This window comes from Dipodomys merriami, unplaced genomic scaffold, assembly GCF_024711535.1.
Source record: "Dipodomys merriami isolate MVZ:Mamm:240054 unplaced genomic scaffold, mDipMer1.0.p SCAF_5, whole genome shotgun sequence".
In the NCBI taxonomy this organism is placed as follows: Eukaryota; Metazoa; Chordata; class Mammalia; order Rodentia; family Heteromyidae; genus Dipodomys; species Dipodomys merriami.
In genome coordinates, this window is record NW_027206068.1 from 14,012,555 (window position 1) to 14,035,279 (window position 22,725).

Below are 22,725 nucleotides of genomic sequence, written 5' to 3' on the forward strand. Positions count from 1 at the left end.
TAAACTCTGCTTACACCCATCTCTCTTCCAAAAATTTCCATCATTTCAGCATTGAAGCTTTTCAGGAAGAATACGCTGAGTCTGCCTGGTGGCCAACATACTGTGTAGTACTAGGCAAGTTTTAATAGTGGTGGCGATTATATTGCTAAATAACTCCTCATCCATGGGGATCAAGGCCTCCATTAGACCCTCACCCTTGTCCCCCAGGACCAAGTTTCTTCCATGTTAACTTGGATTTCCCAATGTGTCCCCGGCCCACCTGAGAGCATACGTCATCCTGTCAGGGCGCATTGCCCTCAAAATCATCAGCTTCTGTATTAAACTTTTCTTCTTCCATTCTTGTGGTAACTTTTCTTTTTCAGGACACTCAGATTCCACCCACTTCCTCCATTGCTTGGCAGATCCTTCCACATCTCGATCTAGGCCCCGAAATTCTTCCATAAGGGCCACTGCCTGTAACAGAGGAGGGAAACAGGATGGAATTCTGTGAGCAGCTCATGTGTGAGATAAAGAATCCTAGGGAAGCAAACTGTGCTAGAGAGTCTTCATTTTCTTCTCTGGATTTACCCTGCAGTCTTTCCTGACCTGCTTAGAGGGTGATCCCTAAGGGAGTTGAGGGCTAACTAAGATCCTCAGTTCTCTGGCCTAGTTGGGTTTTGCCAATTGCAAAGCACTGGTAGGAGACTGGTTTGGAGGGGGTAAAGGAGGAAGACGAGGGTATTTCTTTCCCAGTTCCTTATTGCAGTGGTGTGCTTTTGTAGTGACTTTCTCAGCCACAGGCCATGGCTTCTATAGATTGGTTTCCTCCCACAGCTTCTTCTCAGTAGTTCTACAAACTTCCTACCCTCTCCCTTGCCCTTCCTCTCTCCCTCTCCCTTTCTCTCTCTTTACTACCCTTCTTGTCTATGTTAAACTTTCTTGCCATCACCCCTTTGAACATGCCATCTCTTTTCTGATGGGTCCCTGATGGGAAACAGAGTTGAAATGGAATTCATAAGTCTAAAGTGATGATCTAATTAAAAATACAATCTAAATATACTATAAAAATAAGATGCAACATATCTGTTCAATGCATGGAAATGTTTGCTTCTTAGAACAAAGAATCAAGGCAAAGTTTTGCATATACTGGACATCTCTAAGGAAGACAAAAGCTTGGAGGAATAAACTCTTAGCAACAGAATCTTCTGACAGAAAAATGAAATAAGGATTAAAATACGACATCATTTTCCCTCCACAATATTCCATTTTGCGTAGATATTTACAGTGAGAGTAAACTACTGCAACATTTAATTTTCAACACTATTGAGGAAAAGTAGACAAATACATAAAACAAAAGAAATATTTTAAATAAATTGAAAAAAATCATTTAAAACACTTGTTATCAAAGGTCCTGAAATTGTCCATATTGGTTAATGACTTCTCTGTCCATACATTGGCTAAAACTCTTTTCTCCAAATAGGAAATTAACCAGTTCAACATGCAAAGATTAATAAAAGAACATCACACTATATAGTATGTTTCTATAACTTTAATGGTGTATATCATCTGTATTTCTTAAACTATCTATGCCAAAGTGATGTAACCATTTAGAGCTGAGCACTGATGGCTCATTCCTGTAACCCTAGCTACTTAGGAGGTTGAGATCTGAGGATCATGGCTCAAAGCCAGCCTGGACAGGAAAGTCTAGGAGACTCTTAACTCCAATTAACCACCAAAAAATTGGCAGTGGAGCTGTGCTCAAAGTGGTAGAGCGTTAGCCTTGAGCAAAAGAGTTGAGGGACAGTGCCTTAGCCCTGAAGTCAAGCCCCACAATCACAAAAAAGCCCACAAACAAAAAAAAATTAAAAACTAATAAGAACCTAATGTACCTTGATAGCACTCCATGACTGAGTAGTTAAGAAGTCAACAGGACTTGGGAAAGTGTGTTCAACTGGGAATCGAAGCAGGAAATCCAGTTCAAGGGGGTCAATCTCCTTCTTTCTCAACAAAATCTTGAAAGCACCCAGAATGGAAAAGGATCATTTAGTTTACATAAAAACCACAACGCAGAAAGCAGTCACCATTGAATAAACATGATCAAATAGGCAGAATTAAGTATGCTGAGAATTCTGGTAGATTTCCATTCTACAACTGAAATAGAGAATCTTACAATATGACTTTGATCTGAAAACCATGATGAGAAATATAATAGGAAGGGCAAATTCATTCCAATTATAACACCTATGGCTATATGCAGCATGATTTGGATGGGTTTCCATGTTTAATCTTCTGTGAGCAGATAATTTTGCTTTAAATCTTGTGATACAAAAGACAAAAGTTGTTGGGCACTGGTGGCTCATGCCTAGAATCCAAGCTACTTAGGAGGCTAAGATCTGAGGATCACAGTTTGGGCCTGGCCAGGGAAGTCAATATGACTCTTATCTCCAATTAACCACCAAAAAGCTGGAAGTGGAGGTATATCTCACATGGTAGAGTGCCAGCCTTGAGCAAAAAAACTGAGGGACAATGCCCAGACCCTGAGTTAAAGTTCCAGTACTGATGTGTGCATATGTGTACAGGCATGTACTCATGTATGCATGCACATAGTACGTGTGTGCACAAACACATACACAAACACAAAGCAAAGTCTCCAGTGACAGTGGACTGAATTACTATACAGAGGACAGAACCAGAATCATGATTCTAGTGCAGGTATTATAGCCAATGAACTGTAAGGTAATGAAAGGTCTTTCTTATATGATTATCTTGAAGAAATCAGAAATTGCCTAATAGATATAACTAAGTAAACACATCATTAACTGGAATAAATTTAAAACAGTGTGATTGCAGAACTGATTATAAGTCCACAGTACATTTGGAGGACACAAAGAAATATTCCTGATTTCTACATGCAAACTAGAATACTCCAGAGTCCGACAAAATTTTTGAGTTATATGCTATCAAAAAATTCCAGATAATCAGTGGTAATATGCAATTAGTAGTGCTTTATTTTATTGACTAATTCATCTTAATTAAATTTAATTTCAGCAAATAAATAATCACACCAATAGATCTGAGGATTTCATTTACATAAATGATCAGGTGTGAGATAGATTGCAATTTGTCTGTGGATTCCAAGGGATGTTTTAAATAGATATGCATGACATGAGTTACCATGACTGGCTTTTTCCTGTTAGGAGCAATATACATTTTGTAATATTTTGTTTTGTGATGCCTTACTCCTGTCTATCACACATTCTAGAATCCTTATGCTCATATACTCTTATTAGATAACCTAATAGAATCTATAAATATAAAAAACACTAAAAGAGAAGTTGCAGCATACATTATACACAGCTAGTTTTCATGAGATGTTTTTCTTGGGCAAAGCCCTTTGGAAGACCCAAGATATGTAACATCCAGACGTTTCCTCCAGGCTTTAAATGGTAGAAAAAGCCAAATAGTAAGCTAACTAATAAAAGAAATTTGATTTATATCAAGCAGCTTTTCTTTCCATTCCCTTTCTTCTTTTTTTTCTCTTTCTTTTCTTTTTCTAGGGCTTAAACTCAGGGCCTGGGTACTGTCCCTGAGCTCTTTTTGCTCAAAGGTAGCCCTTAACACTTTGAACCACAGCACCACTTCTGATTTTTTGGTGGTTAAAAGAGTCTCACAGACTTTCTTGCCTAGGCTGGCTTTGAACCGTGATCCTCAGACCTCAGCTTCGTAAATAGCATGAGCCACTAGAACACAGCTAAAACACTTACTTAAACAAATCTTTTGTATAAGTCCATATGAAAGGAATAAAAGGCCAGCAGGTCACACTGAAGATGTGTACATGAGACCTTAATGGAGTTCTCTTTACCCATTCATGGCTTTGTAAATAGGTTATTTTGTTTTGAATTGATAAATATGTACAGAGTATAATGTGATGCTTTGATATATGTTTACATTGTGGAATGGTCCAACCAAGTTAATTAATCTATATATCACCTCATATGCTAATCATTTGGGGAAGGCACTGAGATATAAATATAGTCTATTTATTTTAGCAATTTGAAATGTACATTTTTGAGGTACTGGGATTACACTTAGGGCCTTGCCCTTGTTCCGCTCCTGTGGCTGGTGTTCTACCACTTGAGCCATGTCTTCAGCCCAGAATTTTGTTAATTATTGGAAATGCAACATCACAGACTTTGCTGCTCTGGCTGGCTTTTAACTGCGATCTTTTAGGTCTTGCCTTTCTGAGTAGCTATGATACAAGTGAGCCACCAGTTTCTACATTATTTTTAACTATGTGGAATGGAATAGTATACAGCCTTTAATAAGAAAGGAATTCTTTCATTAGCCAAAACATGGATAAACCCATTCATTGTTTTTTGGTGGTGGTGGTGTTTTTTAGGAGTCTGAGAAATTCATTAGGATCATTCAGATCTGGACTTATAACCCTGAACTCAGAGAACCTTTTTAGTAGGATCTGGAAGACTCTTCATAGGAACTGAGATGGATGTAAGACATTCCTTAGGGAGATGACTGTGGTGGTCCATTAATGTGAATACCCATCTAGACCAAAACATATGATGTAGGCAAAGGCTGGCATATGTTCAAGTTCATGCTCTCCTCAGATCACCAAGTCTTCCAAAGAGGTGTCTTTGCTTTAGCAGAAGTAAAGTACATGCTGAGATGCTTCTAAGGGATGGATCTCCTTACCTGGAAAGCCATCTGAGACAAAAATGTGAGCTTATCCTTCTCAAATAGTGCCTGGCTGGTGTAGAGGAAGATGGCGTGGGTGATGCTCTCCATCAGGACAGAGATGCGTCCCTGTGAGTCCTCCACCTTGTCCGCCTGCTCTATTGCTCTGTGGAACAGCATGTTGAAAGCCTGGGGAATGGAGGTGACCAGAAAAGGGTGACAATTGGTACTTGAATGTCCAGCTAGCCTCAAAGCTCTCTGTGGAAGGAGGAAGAAGGTAGGGTTTTTATGGAGATTACAAAAGCTCTCAAAACAGTTCTTGGCGCTGAGGAAATGCACACTGCTGGCTTGCTGCCATCATGGTTGTTACTGATAGCTTTCTATAAAACTTACTTAGGTTTCCTTCCTAGAAACCAGAAGAGATTATTCTTTCTCCTTCCACATTTGTACTTGAAAAAATGTTTAAAACATTTTAACGATAATAAAATACACAAGCATAAAACTACATTACGTGTATAGTTTATTAATAGTTTAAAATATTCCCATTCTTACACAACCAATCTCTAGAATCTCTTTTCCTTAAACAACTTCCATTGCTCTCTGACATCCATCACTGTTCTTTCTGTGTCTAGGAGTTTGATTATTCTTTGTGATCTACATGACTGGAGTCCCATTTGTCTTCTGGTGATAGGTTTATTTCAATTAGATAATGGTCTCAAGGTTCAACCATATTGTAGCACATATCAGGTCTTACATCTAAAAAATAGAAACTGGAGGGAAATGTCTTCAGAATCTGAAATTGTTAGTTTAATAAAGGAAAATTATAGGCTCTATTGAGATAAGGTTGAAAAAATAACCTAAAGTCAATTAACAGTTTTTCTTTTTCCCTTTTCACCAAAGAAATACGAAGAATCTTTTTTCTAAGACTACTACATTCTCCTAGTCAGAAGCCTCAAAGAACAGTCCCTTACACAGAACAAATCCTAAGAGCATTAAGAACAAATACACAAATGTAATGGGATGTTATTTTACTGACAGTCTACCCACACTGCCTCACTGAAAAGGGAAATAAGATCCCCCAGAATTGCTGGCTTGCTGCAGGACTTCTTCTGGATAAAGTCATTGCTCAGAAATAAATGAATTTCCAGGTACAAGTTGAAACTTCTGCTGTTTTCAGTTTTAAGAAACTTTGTGGTGTTTAACTTATTTAGCATTACCTTCAAAGAGAACTGATAGATGGGGTTGATTTTTCTGAGGTCATTAATAACAAAATAAAGCAGAGAGGCTCTGGCTGCCACAGGTCTGTAACACTCTCGGGCCTCGTTGATTTTCCTTTCATTTTCTCTTGCTTCCATTACCTATAGAGGGGCCAGACAAGGTGAGCAACTGATTCTATATACATATCCTTGGAATGAAAGGACATATTATATGAAATGGGAAAGCACTAATATCTGAGCATGTTTGCCAGTAGTGGGGCTTGAACCCAAGGCCTCATGCTATTCCTCATCTTTTGCACTCATGGCTGGCACTCCAACATGTGAGTCATATCTCCCCTTTCAGCTCTTGGTTGATCTCAAGGCTTTATCTGCTCCAGCTTGCTCTGAACTACAATCCTCAATCTCAGCTTCCTGAGTAGCATGAGCCATCAATGCATGGCAGAAAAGTATTAGTATTGAAATTTATCTATTTAAAAATATTAGCAGAAATTAATTGTACAAAGGGATTTCACTGTGATATTTACTATATATCTGTCAAGTTCTTTGATCAGATCCACATGACTGAAGATTCTTTCTTAAATCCTCCCTCTTCCTTTTCAACAGTTAGATTCATGCTTTTAAATTAACTAAGTTTACGTGGGAATGGACATCGCTCTTGTGCTTTTAAGACTACAGATTTAAACAAACCTAATGGTTTGGGGTTCTCCAGTATTTGTTTCTGAGGAATGTCACCTTCCTCCCTCCTGGTTGTCTTTCTGGGCTTAATAACCCAGCTCTATCACCTCCCAGGGATGGCTCTTAAAAAGTCTACTGGGTCAATTCAATGCCAATAAATTTATTAGGCAACAAGGCATCCAAAAGCAGCCAAGGACAATAATACAACCAATTGCCATGTTTACTAAAATGCCTTTATGTGAAAATTCTCATGACTATCTTATTCTAATGGTACCAAATCATCCATATGCTCACATAGTTCCATTTGTTTTTATGTACCAACCTCTGGGCACACTCACAGTGTGTAATTAAGAGGAAAATCCACCATCACCAAATGATTCATTTTTGCTCAAAGGTCAAAAAAAAAGTCTGCTTCTTTCAACTAGGGCTATTTACTGCTGGGTTGATAACTTTATAAGGTACAATGTTTTTCCCCCAAGAATTTCTTTAGACTTGATTATTTGTATAGAAAGAAAAAGAAAATGTGCAGCTAAGAGGAAAGTCAATACATGGTTATATATAAAGAAGATAGGAAGCAACCTTTTAACAGACAATTAGAAGTTGACTTTAAAGCTAAGACTTAATTTGCTTAATTGCCCTAATCTTTACTATCTGAGGAGCCACCTAGAATTCACTTACTAGAAAAAAAAAAGTAGTGTAATTTGGGATTCCATTTCCTTGCTTAATTTAAGACACATGTATTGAATGTATGGTGACACAGTTTCTGCTGGGTAATTAATAGATTACTCAGTAATGAGGATATTCTAGAAGGCAAGCAAAGGTCTAATAATGAACATTAAAGAGTCAGTGGTCACTTGTGAGAGTCTCAAGTGCATTCACCCACCTGGCACATCAGGACTCCTGCTGCATGTTTAGCAGGAGGCCTACTTAATGAAGATCTTTACTTGCTTTTAGGAAGTATCATTTTCCCGGGGTTAAATAATATATTTTTAAATGGCAAGAGATGAACCCTTATTCCTGCCACCAACAGGCCCGATTAAAACTTCAGCTCTAAGAATTTCTCTAACATTTCTTCCAAAGAAGCCAGGTGCCAATAATCACTCCTGTAATCCAGGCTACTCACAAGACTGAGATCTGAGGATTGCAGTTCTAAGTCAGTCCAGACAGAAAAGTCCCTGTGAGACTCTTTATCCCTAATTAACCATCAGAAGGCCAGAAGTGGTGCTGTGGATCAAAGTAGTAGAGCACTAGCCTTGAGCAAAAGAGCTCAGGGACAGCGTTCAGGTGCTGAGTTCAAGCCCTATGACTGACCCCCCCTCCAAAAAAAAAAGTGTCCAAAAACAGACTGGGTAACTTTCAAGGAGAGACTATAGAATATTGTCATGAGCAATTAAAATTCCTTTTGAGATGTTCTGGCTTGTAAGTTAACAGGCTCCAATTTTCTTCAAGTCTTGTTACATGAAGCTCTGATTTGATTCCTCAGTACAGAAAAAGCCAGAAATGTTGCCATGGCTCAAGGGTAGACTGCTAGTTTAGAGCAAAAGAAGCTCAGGGACAGTGCACAGGCCCTGAGTTCAAGCACCAGAACTGTAAAAAAAAAAAAAAAAAAAAAGGAAAAAGAAAAAACAAAACAAAAAGAAAAAGAAAAGAAAGAATATGAGCCTACCACAGTCTACCTTGATTGAACTGCTCTCTGTGGCATCGGAAGGGCAAGCTGGACACTTTCATCACCATCCTAATCTGTTAAGGGCAATTTGTTAAGGGACCTGAACTCCACAGACCATCAGTCCTCTTGAGGGAATTGCTACATTTGAATCCCAGACTGCCCCCAAGTACTGCACCCGCTGGTGTTCTTCACCCATTCTGACCTGGCGCTCTATTTCCGCTGCAGTGGCCTTGGTTGTTTCCAATCTCTCCACCAGGTCTGTGTCATCCAGGAAGCTCCCCTCTGCTGCAGAAAGGCGCAGGAGCAGGTCATCCTCCAAGAGCTTCAGCTCTATCTTAAAGTCATTTTGGTGTTTTGTCAAGACCAGCTGATGTGAACCAAGAAATGCACGAGACACAGTGATTAAATACATGTTTAAGTGGAGTTTTTACCCCAAACTTCACAGGGATAGTATAGGTATAATGAAACACACAACATTGAAGCCATATTACTCTTAAATTTAACAAATTCTTTTCAAACACTTAAAAGGCATAGCAAGAACTGCTTAGAACACCATTATCTGGAGATTGAACCCTTGTCAGAATCATTTATATCATGAACCGCTAGGAAGAATTTGTGTAGGAAGAATTTAAAAACTTCTGGTTTCTCCTCTGACATATAAAAAGCATGGAAATTTCACTCTGTTCTCACAATGATAAAAGGCTAAGCAACAATTCTACCACAGAACTGAGGTCACAAGGCCAACTGCCATCCTGAAAATTGATTAAAACTATTGGAACATAGATCGAAACTGGCCAGTGGCTGGAGACAGAGCTAGACAAATGCCCCGCCAGAGTTCTCACAGTAAAGGCAGAAGAAAACATACTTCTGCCTTAAACAGGGGTAAAGAATTGCTTTGTGATAAACTCAGGGGAAAAGTAACAATTTTAGGTAGGTCCAGAGTTTTCTGTTTTCCCTAACAAAAACCTGCACACCAAGGAAACTACTTTGCCAGGGCTGGGATCTAGGGGGAGGCCAATTAGATAACTCAGGCACCTCATGACTCCCTAACTCTCGTAGGAAGGGAGAGAAAAGGTTGAGAAACTCTTTTGAAGATCACAGACTAGAAACCAGAGTCTACTAAAAAAAATCCCTGAGAATTATCTACAAGATTATAGAATTCTAAGCCTCCAGAACCATAATCATGGAATCTGGTATACTTACAGTAGATTGTTAACAGAGGGCTGCAAGACTCAGGTTCTATTTAAGAAAGGAGGTTCAGGGAAATTCAAAACAAAAAGGAATCTAAGATTAAGAATTCTAGAAGACATTGAAGGCTATACCATCTATAGCTACAGGAAACATTTAAACACAGCTATATAAACATAAAATTCTACACTGAAACACTAAAACACTATCTTGGTTCCAACTATCCAATATATATTGTGATTGGCTTTCAATAAAAATGCAAAAAGACATGCTAAAAGGCAAAAGACACAGTCTGAAGAAACAATGCAAACCTCAGAACAAGATGCAGGAGTATCACACCTGCAAGCTTAGCTATTCAGGAGGCTGAGATCCAAGAATCCAGATTCTAAGTCAGCCAACGCAGGCAAATCATTGTGACTCTTATCTATAATTAATGAGCAAAACTCTGGAAGTAGAGACAGGACGCAAGTGATAGTGACAGCTGTGAGCAAAAAAGCTGAGCAAGAACACAAGGCCCTGAGTTTAAGCTCCAGGGCTGGTATAATAAATGAAACAAAATGCAAGTATGGCTGGATGTATAAATTATTGTCAGGGAAATTAAAAATGATGAGGTGTCATATACTAAGAGCTCCAGTGAAGAAATGGACAACACACAAGAGCACGTGGGAAATAGATGAGCAGACAGATAAAAAAGCTCAGTGAACCAAAATAGAATACTAGAAATAAAAACACCAAAGCAAAAATGAAGCATGCTTTGATGGGCTCAATGATAGGCTGGGCATGGTCAAGGAAAGGTATCTAGTAGAAACTTCTCTGAAGAGAAGAAAATAAAGAAAACTTCAAACTTCAGAAGGCAAAGAATACCCAAAATCTATTAGATAACATACGTGTAACAGGAATACCAAAATGAGGGAAAAAAGGTTAAAGAAATATTGGGAGTAATCACAGCTAAACATTTTCAAATTTAATGATGGAAACCACAGAATGCCAAGAAGTCTACATCTAAGACACATCACATTCAAACTGCAGAAATCCCAAAGCAAAGCACATAATCTTGAAAGAATCCATGGTGGTAGAGAAACACCTTACCTATGGAGGGAACAAACATTGATAGACATACCAGAGAATTCCTGTAGCGAAACCGAACAACCAAGAAAATGTAAAATATTGGGGGTGGGGGAGGTAACCAAACTAGATTTTTGTCTCCCCGTCAAATTACCCTTCTAAAATAAAAAAGAAACATAAGTTTGCTTAGACAAACAAAAATGAAAGAATTTTGCTGCAGTTGACCTGTTTGAACATAGACATTTTATTCATTGACCTGTTTATTCAAAAGTATGAGAGCAGCAACATATCCAGTGGATTCTTTTATGCCTTGGACCTTAGGTAAATGAACTGAATGACAGTAATGTTGTAAGGGCGGGGAGGAGAATGGTCTCTGCAATACTTCTGAAGCAGTTTAGTATATCTCAACATGAACCTAGATTGGTTGTAAGTGTATCTTAAAAACACTAAGGCAACCACTGAAATTGTTTTTTGAGTATAATTTCCATGTTAAGGGAGAAGAGATTTTGGAATCATGTAAAATCCTCAGTTGAAATCAGAGAAGGCAGAGAGAAAAAAGATATAAACAAACCCAAACAAGTAAAAATGTGACAAAGATGGCTGATAGTAATCCAATTCTATGAATAATCTCTTAGAAAGTGAGTTGTTTAAATGAATTTTAAAAAAAAGTCATAGACTGGGAGAGCTTATTAATGACAAGACCCAATGAATGTTGTCTGCAAAGCCCAACAACTATTTTCCCTCTTTTACTACCATATATTAATTGGACAAAAGTGAGTATCTTTGATCAAATTTGCCCCCTCCATTATTCTTTCCAATTATGATAGTTGATAGACGACCTAAAAATTTGCAAGAACTCAATGTCATTAATCAACTGGATCTAATGACGTATTAAAAAAAAAAAACTTTCAGGGCTGGGAAGGTGGCTCAGTGGTAGAGCGCTTGCCTTGCATGCCTGAGGCCCTGGGTTCGATTCCTCAGCACCACATAAGCAGAAAAAGCCGGAAGTGGCTCTGTGGCTCAAGTGGTAGAGCGCTAGCCTTGAGCTGAAGAGCTGAGAGACAGTGCCCAGGCCCAGAGTTCAGGTCCCACAACTGGACCCCCCCCCAAAAAAAAAAAAAAAACTTTCAACACAGCAGAATATACATCTTTTCAATCTCACAATGGAACATTTTCTCAAAATGGATCAGAGAGTGAGCCACAGAACATACTTTACAAAGTTTAAAAGAATCAAAATCATAGAAAGTTTGCTTGTGCACCACTACAACATTAAATGAGTTGTCAACACATAGGCAGAAGGTAGAAAGGCCAGGAAAACTAGGAGAACAACACACTCAAGCATTTTTTCCCCATTCCTCTTCTACTCCCTTGCCCCCTTCTCCCATTCCAACCCCTTTCCAACCTCTTCTTTCTCATCACCATCTCTCGGCACCAGTTTAGTTCATGTCCAAAATATACCAATACCCCCTCCTCTTGGCCACTAATCAGAGTGTCAGAGTTGCTTGCAATAAGGACTGAGCAACATAAGCTGGACAATATAGAAGTAAAGGGTTCCCATAGATCAGCCAGGGTGCACCAGCAGTGCCCAAGCCTTTATGGAAAAAGTCAAGACATAAATGAGTCAGCTCACGAAAGAAAACACTGATGATGGGAAAGAGAGGAACCCCCTCTTCCAGTAGTCCCCAGAGACCACAGACCACTTCCTTCTTGAGCTGTCATATCTTCACCCTACTTGCTTCTATACCAATGATACTCAACATATGACCCAAAAGCCAGCACCACTCTCTATTTTCTTACCTTAAGTTTCTCCAAATCTGGCCTTTCAATACTGACTACCTCCGCCAGCAGCTGGGCTTCAAGACCATCTTCTGTGACTGTGAAATTGAGGAGGGTTGTCTGAGCTTGCAGTTCTGGCTTATAGTGAGGATTTGCCAGTTTGGTGTGAAGGATCAGGCGGAAGTTCTTGTTAAATTCACATTCTTTATCTCCAATTTTGATATACCTACAGGGGACATAACACAAGCGGTTAAGAGAGGCCTGGAACAGATGCTCAGGCATCATTCCATTCCTGTAATCTGATAATGTGTCAGCCAAAAGACAGGAGATTAAGGTTCCCACTGCTCTCAGTTTTCTTAAAAGATAGGACTAAAAGTTACTGTGAAAGCTCTGCATGACCAAGAAACCTCATATGAGAAATTGTGACAGCAATAGCACTCTCCTTATAATGTCAATTGAACACTTAAATACAATCAACCTTACAGCAGCAAATGTTAGCTTTTAATATCTTTCCTGTGACTAAATTTATACTAAACATCATCAATCTTTGTTTCCTTGCAGAAGATCCTATTATTTTCATAGCAAAACATTGCTATTCTTTACAGATAACACAGGGATGTAAGTTCCAACGTAAATGTATATACATATATATATATACACATGCACACATGCATATATATCTGCATATGTATATATACATGTAGAGTACATATCTATTTTTAAATGCATTAAGTAATGTGTTAAGCATTACTGTATAATAAATCATTACCATATACATACATTTTGTCATTAAATAATGTATATTTTATTTTTCTAAAAGTAAAATATTAAAAATATATACATAATTAACCTTACTTTTTACTCTCTTCGGCCTCTTTTATGTTCTGTTTTTTGCTAGGATCCTGCTATTTGTATTGCATTAGATAAGAACTTTTCAGTTCATGCAACAGCCAGGACAGATAGAGAAACCCAAACCATGCATACTGGCACTTCTCAAACTTTTCAGGTAGCCAGAACTTCACAGGATGAAGAGTCATGTAAGCAGCTGGCCAAAACAAAAAAGATCTGCCTTCTGTTGTATCTTAACATCTCCCTATTAAGTGTATAGGACTTATGGATTGCAGGGATGCTATCATCAAAATGATAGGATTTTATGCAAAGCCCATGTAATTTTTAATCTAAACATAATAGTTTAAGCCACAAGAAGAGAAAACATATTTACTACCAGTTTCACTGACATACAGGTGAAATGGTATTTCACTACTTTGATCAAGTTCAGAAAATCAAGTATAGTCAAAAGAAAAGACACTATGGAACAGGTTGAGCATTTACTTGCAACAATTAACAAATAGTGGGTGAGCTATCAGAATAAAATAATGCAGCAATTTCAAGAAAGTTGTTGGGGGGGTAGATGTTGTATAAATGTATCTTAGTCACAGAAGGATGGTGTCTGAGATGTATTGGTCACTCTACTTGCATGGAGAAATTTTCATGAGACAAATTCCTTAATGTAAAGAGATTATAAAGAAGTATAATTTTTGACAGGGCTCAGTGGCTCATGCCTATAATCCTATTTAGGAAACTGAGATCTGAAAATTGCAGTTTGAAGCTAGCTTGGGCAGATAAATCTTCAAGTACTTATCTTTAATTAACCAGCAAAAAGCCAGAAGTGAAGGGATGGCTCCAGTAGCTTAGTGCCAGCTATAAGAAACACAGCCAAAGGAGAGCACAAAGCCCTGAGTTCAAGCCCCATTAACAACAACTCTGCAAAAGGGTAATTTTCCTATGTTACTAAAGCTTTACTAACCTGAAAATGAATGTTTTAAATCTCAGAGGATAAAATTAATCAGTATTCCAAAGGGATTGTTTCCAGGACCACAGGTGGACAGCAGAGCCAAGGAGGCTCAGGTGCCTTTAGTTGGGTCTCCTATACCCATGGGTGCAGAATCCACAGATAGAGAGGCTCCCTTGTGTACTATAATGTATGTGAATCTGAAAAACCTTAGGCCTACCTTAGTCACAAAAGATCACAGATTGTATCATTCCACTTATTGGAAATGTCCAGCCTGAGCGAATCAATAGTGACAGAAAATAGATTAGTGGGTACTTAGGACTTTTTAATTCTGAAACTGATTATAATGATGGCTATCCAAATCTGTGAATATACTACATACTAATGAACTATGTGCTTTAATTGTACACTTGAAATGGATCAGATATTATCTGAGTTATATATCAATAGAAATCTTGAAAAAAATTAGAAGGTCAAATCATTCACATTTGAATTTTTATCATTAGGTCAGCTTAGCAACCATGTCAACTGTAGCTTCTCAGAGGCTCATACTTATCTTTTGAGTACAATGAAGCATGTCACAGCATGGTCGCATTGACAAGGACACTTGTTCTGTGTGTGTGTGCATGTGCATGCATGCATATGTGCATGAGTACCAATGTTTGAACTCATTGCATCATGCATTCTCTTGGCCTTTTCTTTCATCACTGGCACTTGCCCTTCGGTTCTGATTTTTACTGGTTAGAGATAAGAATCTTGCAGATTTATCTGCCCAGACTGGCTTTGAACTTTGATCCTCAAATCTTGGCCTCCTGATAACCTGCTCACTCCACTCCCCCTTTTTTTTGGTGCCAATACTGGGGCCTGAACCCAGGAACTGGGCACTGTCCCATAGGTTTTTTAAAAAAATTATTATTGTGAAAATACCATACAGAGGGGTTACAATTACAGGGGCAAGGTAATGAGTACATTTCTTATCAAGCATTGTTGCCTCCTCCTTTGTTTGTCCCATAGGTTTTTGCTCAAGGCTAACGAGCTACCTCTTGAGCCACAGTTCCACTTTTGTTGTTGTTGTGCTAATTGGAGATAAAAGTCACAAAGACTTTCCTACTTAGGTTAGCTTTGAGCTATGATCCTCAGATCTCAGCCTCCTCAGTAGCTAGGATTACAGATATGAACCACCAGTGCCTGGCTAGCTTGTGCATGCACGTGTGTGCTCGAGTAGGTGTGTGTAGACATGGCTAGCCTGGCCCTGTTTTGAGTGACAGCATACTCAGCTAGATCTGTAGTGGAGAGAATCATTAAAACTTCCATCACTTGAGCTTTCCTTTGTACAGAGTTCCAAAATTGTTCCAACAAATACATCTGAGGAAGTCTCTGCTAGTACTGCTCACTAATTGCTCTAGTCTAGTCCTCACAATTGCCTATTTTTCTTAAATGAACTTCAAGAGTGTCCATGTCATGGGTCTTGCATTTAAATGAGACATCAAAGTTTGCATTTCCATAATGGAGCAAGCACATACACACCTGTGTACATTCTGTGTAAATTTCTGTTTGTTACTCTGTCTGGAGACTCTCAGAGAATGCAACATCTGACAAAAACTTCCATGGTATCCGGTTGACTTTTCTCTCACTGGCTGATTTATTTTCACTAGATTTAAGTTTGTATTTCATAAACTTCATGTTCTAATCATAGATTAAGACAATTTAGTATTTTTGTGTTTTAACGCTTTAAATTGAGACTCAGCCCTGGTAATCTTACAGAAACTGAGATCTGGACAATTGAAATTCAAAGCTAGCCTAGGTAGGGAAGTATGTAAGTCTCTGTCTCCAATTAATTAGCAAAATGTTGGGTTGGAGGTGTGGCTCAAGTAGTAGAATGCTTGTTGTGAGCAAACAAGCTGAGCAAATGCAAGGTCCTGAGTTCAAACTCTGATACTGGCTAAAAGAAAAATAATTAAATTGAAGAACTCTAAAGCAAGATTAAAATTTTCTTGATTAGAATTTTCATGATTGTTGTGCTCTTATGGGACAGCACTTATGCCAGAATTGGGAATTATGGGTAAGAAGTTAATTTTGGGACAATCATGGTGTATATCAATGCTATGTGTGTCCCTTGTGTGCATAAGAATAAAAGCAAATCACTAGCAATGTAACATCTTTTTTAAAGTACTGTTAGAAAATCTAGATCTTTTGGAGCACCAATGTGATGCCAGAAGTGGAAAATTGTACCCTGACTCAACGTGAGGGCTTACAGTCAAGAATAAGTGCACTAAAAATACTGTATAAGGGAGGAACTAATGCAACAGTAATATATACAAGACAACATGTTAGAAGTGGTCTGTACAACTTGGGGGTGGGGGTGGGAGGAGGGAAAGTAGGAGAAAGATGAGGGAAGGGGCAACAAGATTGACAAGAAATGCATTTATTACCTTACTTATGTAACTGGAACCTCTCTGTATAGCACTTTGACAATAAAAAATAAGCAGTGCAAATAAAAATTGTATAAAATGATCACATATGTGAGGCACACACAAAGCATAAATAAACTTTCATATTAGATACTTGGGTTGCATCCTCAAAATGTCTCCTTATATATAAGCAAATATCTTAAAAATTTTAAACTAAAAATCTGAAACACCTCTGGTTTGAATATTTCAGATAAAAGGTACTCACTCAGCCTGTAACAAATGTTAGGGCTTAGTGTGGAATTCCTCTAAAAGGGGAGGGAAAACCTCTGTCATAAGAGGAGCAAAGCAAACATTTCAGGCTCCATGGGTACAGACATCGTTGTCATCTATTGTTCTTGTGTACAACCCTTTCAATATCATTCTCAGCTGACTGGTCCTGCAAGGCAGGTCATTTGCCTGCATCTCTCTGTTTCCTTAATTTTTTTTTACTTTAAGTACTTGTACAAATGAGTTTCATTTTCACAAGACAGACTATGAGCACAACACATCTTGGTCAATGTCACACCTTCCATCCTTCTCCCTCATTATCTTTCCCAATCCCATCCAGACCCTTAAATTATGTAGTTCAACTTTTATATCATGCAAATTGAATATGGTGGCTGTATTTGGTCACTCTTGCCCCTCCTAGCACGTCTCTTGAAGATGGTGGTTCCAGGGTAATTTCTTCTCAAAGCATTATTAGCTAATGCTTCCAATCAACAACTACAGGAAAATATCTCCCCCTCTCTGAATTCTCAAGGAAAAGAACTTCCACAAACAAGGCCAACTTGGCACATGGGGCTCTGATAATATTCAGAAGATTTAGGGTGAATATTTTAACTGGTTAAATATTTAGCCAAAACTCTGAGCTATAGCCATGCTCTATAAGACTCTTGGTGTCACTCTGGCTCTGTATCTCCCTTGTAGGCATTCACGTATCCTGAGACTCTAGCAAACCTGAGTTGGAGAGCCATACACATTACTTTGATATGTCTTATTTCCTCTGTGAGGAGACAGAGTTAAAGGCTGATGGGGAGCCAGGGGAGAGGCAGGCGTGGAAGAGAGTTCTGCTACGGCAAAGAGGAGAATGCTTTAAAATTAGGTTTTACTTTTTGCTCAGAAATATAATGCAATAGCTTTAGATTTCCCAGGGATAGTAAATTATCCTCAATTGGGTGTTTATGATCTATGAAAAGCAAAAATTGTATAATGACTCAGTAAGTTTTATCATTGCTGTTAGGTTAATTTTTGGTTAATCTCCTATCTGGGAAAATGAAACTAGACTGTTAGTAGTCTCTCGTGATTTGAAGAATGAAAAAAAAACAATGGAGTTAACCAGAGGGGTGGGGAAAACAGAATTATTTTGCTGTCTTTGTAAAGGACAGGAAATGCAGACTTCTAGTACCAAGGGCAGCCACCAGTTCCTGAAATTAAACCAGGAGCAAGAGCAGAAGGGAAAAATCAAAGACTGGGACGTCTAGTTCCTTTCTTAAAGCAGGGCTCTTAAGCCACTGCTGGCCTCACTGCCACCAAGACAGGGTATACTGGCCCCTGCCATGAAATCACACTGAGCATCAAAGGGTGTCAGAATATCAGTTGCGCCCAGGGGACCTGGGTAAGCTCCTCTCCCCTTCTCTGGCTGAGATTTGCTGATTTAGAGGTGACATACTGATTTTGAGACCTTGGAATTGGAACAAAAATTATTTTTCCCAGTACAAACACTATGCTGTAATTGACTAGGACATCAGTAAGTCAAACACATCCCATCTCACCTAGAGGAGTTGTAACTTTTGGGCATGCAGTGCCCCTAGAGATGGTCCAGCTGATTCCTTTTAATGGACTTGGAGAATTTATGATTTTATTTATGATCACATCACTTAAGTGGCATTGTAGGATAGGTCAACCTGTTCTGACAGACCTGTAATTATCTCAGTTAAGCTGTTTGACTGATCACAAAATGATATTGCAAGAATATGATGGACTTGGGATGGATCAACAGCACCAGAGAAACTGCTGCTAGACTAAGACAATTTTAACATGTTGAGAGCTTATTTGGAGGTTCTATCAGGGGAGTGTAGCTACTCATATACCCTTGAATGAAGACTGGTCCTCCTGGGCTGGGAAGATGGCTCAGTGGTAGAGCTCTTGCTTTGCATGCATGAGGCCCTGGGTTTGATTCCTCAGCACCACATAAGCAGAAAAAAGCTGGAAGTAGCACTGTGGCTCAAGTGGTAGAGCGCTAGCCTTGAGCTGAAGAGCTGAGGGACAGCGCCCAGGCCCAGAGTTCAGGACCCACGACCGGACCCAAAAAAAAAAAAAAAAAAGACTTGTCCTCTTCTATCTAGGATGGTCGTCCTCTTCAACGGAGCGCGCAGCTTCGGGAGGGATTCACAGGGAGCCGTGAGGGAGGAAGGGGACACACACCTAGCCAGCCAGATCAGCCCAGTCAACCTTGGTGATCAATGGGGTAGCAGATGTCATAGCCAGATGGCTCTCACATCCTAATTTTTAACATTTTATGGTTGAACTAGACCCCTGTGGTGAGGACCCTTTGGGCTGATCATGTGAAGACCACTCCAGAAGAACTAGCTTGTCCCTGTGAGGGCCTCAGTGTGGTTTGGAAGGAGGAGCTATAGAAACTGCAGCTGGACCAGGTGAGATCTGCTTGGGCTCCTGACAGGTATCTTAGGAGACTAGGACAAACATAGTATGACTGCTGCCAGCCCTACCACCATCCCTGACTTAAGGAGAAAGTAGTGATTTACAAAGTGACCTGTTGCAAAGTGCTCAGCCAAATTGTTGAATCAGCCTATCCCCATCATCGACATGGAAAGTGAGTATATCTACTCTCTGGCCTTGGAGTGTCTAGCTCATCTCTTCAATTGGATTCCTCTGTCTACCAGCATCACCCGATCCCTTTTCATTACCATCTTCCATTTTGCCTGCTTTGGCAGTGACATCTGGGCCAGAGAGTTGGCAGCAGTGAATGGCTAGAACTGTGTCCTGGGACAGGAGCATGGCAGTTAGCTTGATATGCCCAGGTGAACATGTGAATTCTACGGACACACTTCAGGAGTGCCCCAGATGTCATTCACAGGCACTAAATACAGGCAAACAAAATAAATTTTCCTCCCAAATAGAGTACTTACCAAAACTGTTTAAAGATAACTTAAAAGGGAAGATAGTGGAGGCACCTACAAAGATACACATTTGGGAAACAAAAATTCAAGTCCATCAAGAACAGCTTAAAGAAAACAGAAAGCAACTACATAAACACTTGTTATTTAAGGGCATCATACATCCTTTATTGAGTATTTACTCACACCCATGATGAGCCACTGAAGGATTTTTTTTTCAAATTATGGCGAGATAGAAGGGAGACAGAAGTCAAGATCAAACTATGAGATCAACTATGGACCCTAAAGAACAACACTTCTACATTTGTAAAAGACTCCAGCTGGAGATCCCAAACCACTTAACAACAACCAGTCACACTTTTCAACCAAAGGAGGTACCTGATACAAATGTACAGGCATCACAGGATGAGAAAACCCACAATGATAGATTTGCTCAGAAATGGAATGAACTTGGGAGAACTGGTATGAAAAAGACAACTTCTAAAATTGTGTGGACTAGGCATTAAACAGCTAAAGCCTGTCAAATGAGAAGACAGAAGACACAATCAGGAATTTCCAGGCAGGTTTGCTCTCAAGGGTTTTCTCTCAAAATAGACAAGGTAAAACAACAGTAGACAAATGTTAGTGTCGGAGAAACTAGCCTAAAAGACTGATACAAGGACAACAGTAATCAATACTCAAAAGAAAGTGCTCAAAACACCATAAAACTATTCAAAAAACAGCAAGGCATGAAAGAATCTAAAGTATTTCCTATGACTACTTACAAATTAGGCCTGGAACAGATATTCACAGAAATTCCTCTGTGAGGAAGTCTTTTGATTTGAAGATAATGGAAAATTTCTGCCATGGATGATCATTTTGAAGTTTTTCTTAGGAATTGTTTTAGCCATATAACATTGATTCTATAGAAGGGCATTATTGAAGTGTCTAGAATCTAACTAGTGTACTGGCTGCCATTAACATCTTAGTAAATGGGAAATTCTAGAAAATTATATCTGAAGTTTTTACTCACTTAAAATTTCTGGGACAGGGGCTGGGAAGGTGGCTCAGTGGTAGAGCGCTTGCCTTGCATGCATGAGGCCCTGGGTTCAATTCCTCAGCACCACATAAGCAAAAAAGAAAAAAGCCAGAAGTGGCGCTGTGGTTCAAGTGGTAGAGTGCTAGCCTTGAGCTGAAGAGCTGAAGGACAGTGACCAGGCCTAGAGTTCAGGCCCCATGACTGGACCCCACCCCCCCAAAAAAAATTTTCTGGGACACATACTTTCCCATACCAGGAACATTCCTGAAACATTGGTTCACAGTCCCAGGCTAGGGTTTCCAGCCCCATAAATGACTGTTACAGAGGAAGCCTGGGAACATGACCCAGTGTTTCAGTAAAGCTCCTGTCTAGGAAATTCTAATCTGTTTTGTATGTTCCAGAAAGTATGATAAATGGAAAAATCACTTCTATAATATTTGTGGGAAATTTGAAAGATTAAAGAAAGATAATTTTATAAAGATGCTTTTCAGATGAGCAACTTCTTGAATATGTTGGCTAGTATAATTGTTTTGGGAGAAGTACATATTGGTAAATCTTCCCAGATATGTTTTCTGTTGATTGATATAAGATATATTTTACTTAAAATTAGAATTGTCTAGAGTTTGGTGAATTTAATTATTTGTAATTACATAGCTGTACAATGTTTCCATGTTATTTCTATGTAAAATATATTAATGTAAAAATAGGCTATCACCAGAAATCTTCAATGTGATTTGAAGTTCAGCTTTAAAGGATTTAGTAAAATATTGTTTTTACATTTTTGAGAAACTGTAAGCAATGGAAAACTTCAAAAATAATTTTCTAGAAATCTTCCTTTATTTGAATATGAAGTGAGTTCATGTAAAATTGGAGAAAAGATACTGTTCTCCTTAAATGTGGTTTAATTTTAGCATTAACATTTTTTCATATATACTTTGTGGTGCTTCCAAGAATTTGTAAAATCTGAAAAATTTCCAAAATAAATTTCCTTTCAGAAGGAAAAAATTGGATTAACATTGACTTCTCCAGTGTTAACTTGAAATTCTATAAATAAATTAAAAATAGAAAAAATAAGTCATTTAATTTATAGCAAAGTTTTGTACTTCCTGGCTTTCAGAGATAGAAGACAATATTTGGCAAAATCAATTATTTTTTATAATAATGACAGTCATACCTATTAACCTTTACAATTCAGCTTTTACTGAAACATGCTTTGTCAGAAGCAGGGGAGGAAGGGAGAGATAGAGTGGGTGAATACAGTCATAATAATCTATGTTCATATATGAAAATGGAAGCAGATGAACTTGAGGGGATGGGTAGGGTTGGGAGAGATGATGGAGGAGGTTGAAGGGTGACATTGATCCAGAGGCACTAAACGCATAAAATAAAATGCTAAATTGAAGCCTGGATGTACAGCTATTTAAAAGATAACCTTAAAATGAAAACAGAAAATTGAAATAAAATTCAGGACAATTTTATGTGACCTTCCCACATATGTTTACAAGACATTCCAATCAATCTCATCTTCTTTATAACTCTCCCTACCCTGTCCCATTCTCTTTCCCAGTTGTTACTGATATTTAACAGTCTATAAGATGCTTATCAAATATGTATAAATTGTATTTTTATTTAGCTTGCCTTCATATATATCATGTTTATAAAATTCAGTTTTATATGCTAAATTTTCATAAAAATCAATTATACTGAGAATATGAAAAATTATTTAAAAGTTTACTCAAAACCTAGGCAAAAAGTATTTTGGCATGAAAAGATGTATTTAGTCTGGACTTCTTTCTTCTAGAATGAATAGCTGGAAACTAAGGAAGACTCTTACTAAAAATGTTCTCCAGACAGTGTAGTTACTATTGTTGAAAACAATATGTTTGGGATCATAAAAACTTAAGAGAATATCTCTAGCGATTAGAACCATTTGCTCTGAGTACCAGAACAAATGACATTTGTATTTTTTATGGCCATCCAAAGTTAATCATGGAAGACCAGATACTCCATTTAGAATAAAAACCAACTTACAAGAGCAGATCAATGTCCTACTAGGACACTGGGAATTCCTTA

The 22,725-nt window shown here is 38.5% G+C and overlaps 1 protein-coding gene across 1 annotated transcript in view; it reads right to left on the reverse strand.

Annotated features, from left to right (window-relative positions):
- The window catches only part of Dnah11 (dynein axonemal heavy chain 11), a 278,195-nt gene that overhangs the window by 27,168 nt on the left and 228,302 nt on the right, over positions 1-22,725 (reverse strand). Inside the window, 6 exon segments of the mRNA XM_069996108.1 lie at positions 260-453; positions 1,869-1,991; positions 4,687-4,857; positions 5,886-6,026; positions 8,429-8,593; positions 12,277-12,481. Coding sequence (XP_069852209.1) covers positions 260-453; positions 1,869-1,991; positions 4,687-4,857; positions 5,886-6,026; positions 8,429-8,593; positions 12,277-12,481 — 999 coding nt within the window.